Here is a 2408-nt window from a genome sequence, read left to right on the forward strand (position 1 = left end):
ACACGTGATGGGCGGTACATTATTATGTGTATCTGGGGCACGAGAAGAGTAAAATGAGAAAAGTGCTGCAATGTCATTTGGTATCAAGATCCAATTTTTCATGAACATTAAAAATTTGAACATTTAGTACGTAAATTCTGTAAGTAGATTGTATTTCCACTTCGAGAGAAAGACAGAAAGGGACAATTCGTTCTGCTCCACAAAAAGTAAAAACAAGCTTTTGTCCACAGCTGAACACATTCGTTTCCATTTTTGAAAAGTGCAACATCAGCTAGAGCGTATAACCGGTTTGTCGCTATAACTATTATGTGAGGCATCGTGGTGAAATCAGGCGCTATTTTTACTACAATCACCAGGCGATCCCCACCTCCTTTTAGTCTCGAACATCTCGGCTTCTGTTCAGGAAAGATGGATACTTTTTTTTCCAATAATAAGGCACAAAAAAAAGAACAAACAAGCTTTAGGATGATACAAAGAACTCAATATGCCCCAAAAATGACGAACACCTGGTTCTACCGTACTGGGATACACTTTATTTTTTAGAGTATTTGCAAAGCGTATTTTACCAGCCTCTGTGTTGTAGCGGCAAAGCGCTTTGCTGCCGCACGCACCGGATGTGAGTTCGATTCCCTTGTGGGGAGGTGTTTTATTGTCTGTCTGCTGGAATGCTGTGAACCTGTCAGCCCAGGTTGGTCCAGAAAAGCAGGGTCCACTCAGCCCTCCTCTAAATGATCTGAATTGTCGTTAATAGGGGACGTAAAACACTAACAATTTCAATTACAATGTGTACCTTTTCTCACGATGAAAGACTTAAAAGCTTCCCGCATGGTGTCCACCGCAGTTGCCTGGCAGATGGACTGGATCAGATCGTCTGCTACTTCAATCTCCAGGAACTTTGCAATGCGCTTAATCTCCCTGGGCAGGTCCTCAGAGGAAAAGAAATAAATGAAAACTAAAAAAAACGTGTTGATTGAAATTTTGTTCTTTTGTTTTTGTCTGAATCTTAAGTCCTACTTATATAGACGGAGAAAGACTATTTATTTAAAAGTAGGGTGCTGTTGTCTTAATATTAATACATGTATCGATATATCTTAGACCAGGCACCATCATGACCATTGGTCTTTGCTTTCTACCGAAACTTCGTTGCGCCTGTGAGCACCATGGATACGCTTCCGCTTATATGAAGAGCAAAACAGCAGTCTTGTTGTAGTCGAGGGGGCGCGCAACCTATCTTTTCTTACCCTTCGAATGGTTTCAGACATAATTTTAAAATGCTGTGCTCAATGGTGAACTGGTATTGTCACGTCAGTATGCACAGTCTTGGATATTATATATGTGATGCAGCGTGGTGGAATCAGGCTCTCGTCAAAATAATCAAAGTAAAGAAACTTGAATTTTTTTCCAGAGGTTTGTGAATTTTTTTCAAATTTTTGTTTTTAGGCTCAACACCTTTCATGCCCATTAAAAAACTCATTTCAGTATGACTTTTTCTGAAAAGCGTTGATTAAAAGCATAAAAATGTACATTTTCAGCTACCACGGACTCTTAAGCTGAGGAAATAACTAATCTTTGGCGGCCATTTTCTCACTAATTTTACCTCTGAAAACAGGTGACCCCCACCCCCTTCATTTTCAAATATCTCGTCTTGTATTCAAGATAAATGGACATTTTTTCACCCAAATAAAGACAAATGAACAAGCTTTAAGATGATACCAATAACTCTACATGCCCAAAAACTGACGAGAGCCTGATTCCACCACGCTGCCTCACATATAAGTAAAATGGGGGAATTCCACACCATACTTTTCAATTGGATTGTAAGACAAGTGTTACAGAAGCTACTTTTACGTAGAAAGAGGACACATCCTCCTCAACAGTTTTACTTTGGGTCTGATAAGTTAGGAAACAAAACATATAAATTCTACGACATCACCATCCCCATACTTCCATTTTTCAACATAATTAAACATCTAATATTGCTGGGCAATTCTACACCCACATGAGCACACATTCCAAAATGAAAATAAAAAGACAGACGTACAAGAAATTAAAGCTGAATTGAAAAATAAAATATGGCAGACTGAAGCAAATGATTAAAGCTGAATGTCAAACAGATTTCTGTTGGTTCTAAAGGTTGTAAGTGGGGGTATGGAATTACCCCAGGTGTGGAATTCCCCCATCTTCCCATACTCGTATGGGTGGAGGTGAACAGGGATGATGAGAGCGCAACAGTGTGTGGTGTCATGATCGTGGTTGGTATTGAGATGTTGTGGGATGACTATGAATAGGGAATGTGACGAAACTTATTGTGATGGTGATGAGGGTGAGACTACTAGGGAGATTTGAACAAGGTGTTGGTAATTTTTAATTTTTAAAAAAGTTGGGTTTCTTTTTTTCGGGGAGGGGGG

The 2408-nt window shown here is 39.4% G+C and overlaps 1 protein-coding gene across 1 annotated transcript in view; it reads right to left on the bottom strand.

The window, feature by feature from the left end:
• Positions 1 to 2408, bottom strand: part of LOC118477953 (sulfotransferase 6B1-like) — a 5655-nt gene that overhangs the window by 831 nt on the left and 2416 nt on the right. Inside the window, exon 2 of the mRNA XM_035970723.1 lies at positions 791 to 926. Coding sequence (XP_035826616.1) covers positions 791 to 926 — 136 coding nt within the window. The remainder of the gene's footprint in view (positions 1 to 790; positions 927 to 2408) is intronic.

This window comes from Aplysia californica, unplaced genomic scaffold, assembly GCF_000002075.1.
Source record: "Aplysia californica isolate F4 #8 unplaced genomic scaffold, AplCal3.0 scaffold00314, whole genome shotgun sequence".
NCBI lineage: Eukaryota > Metazoa > Mollusca > Gastropoda > Aplysiida > Aplysiidae > Aplysia > Aplysia californica.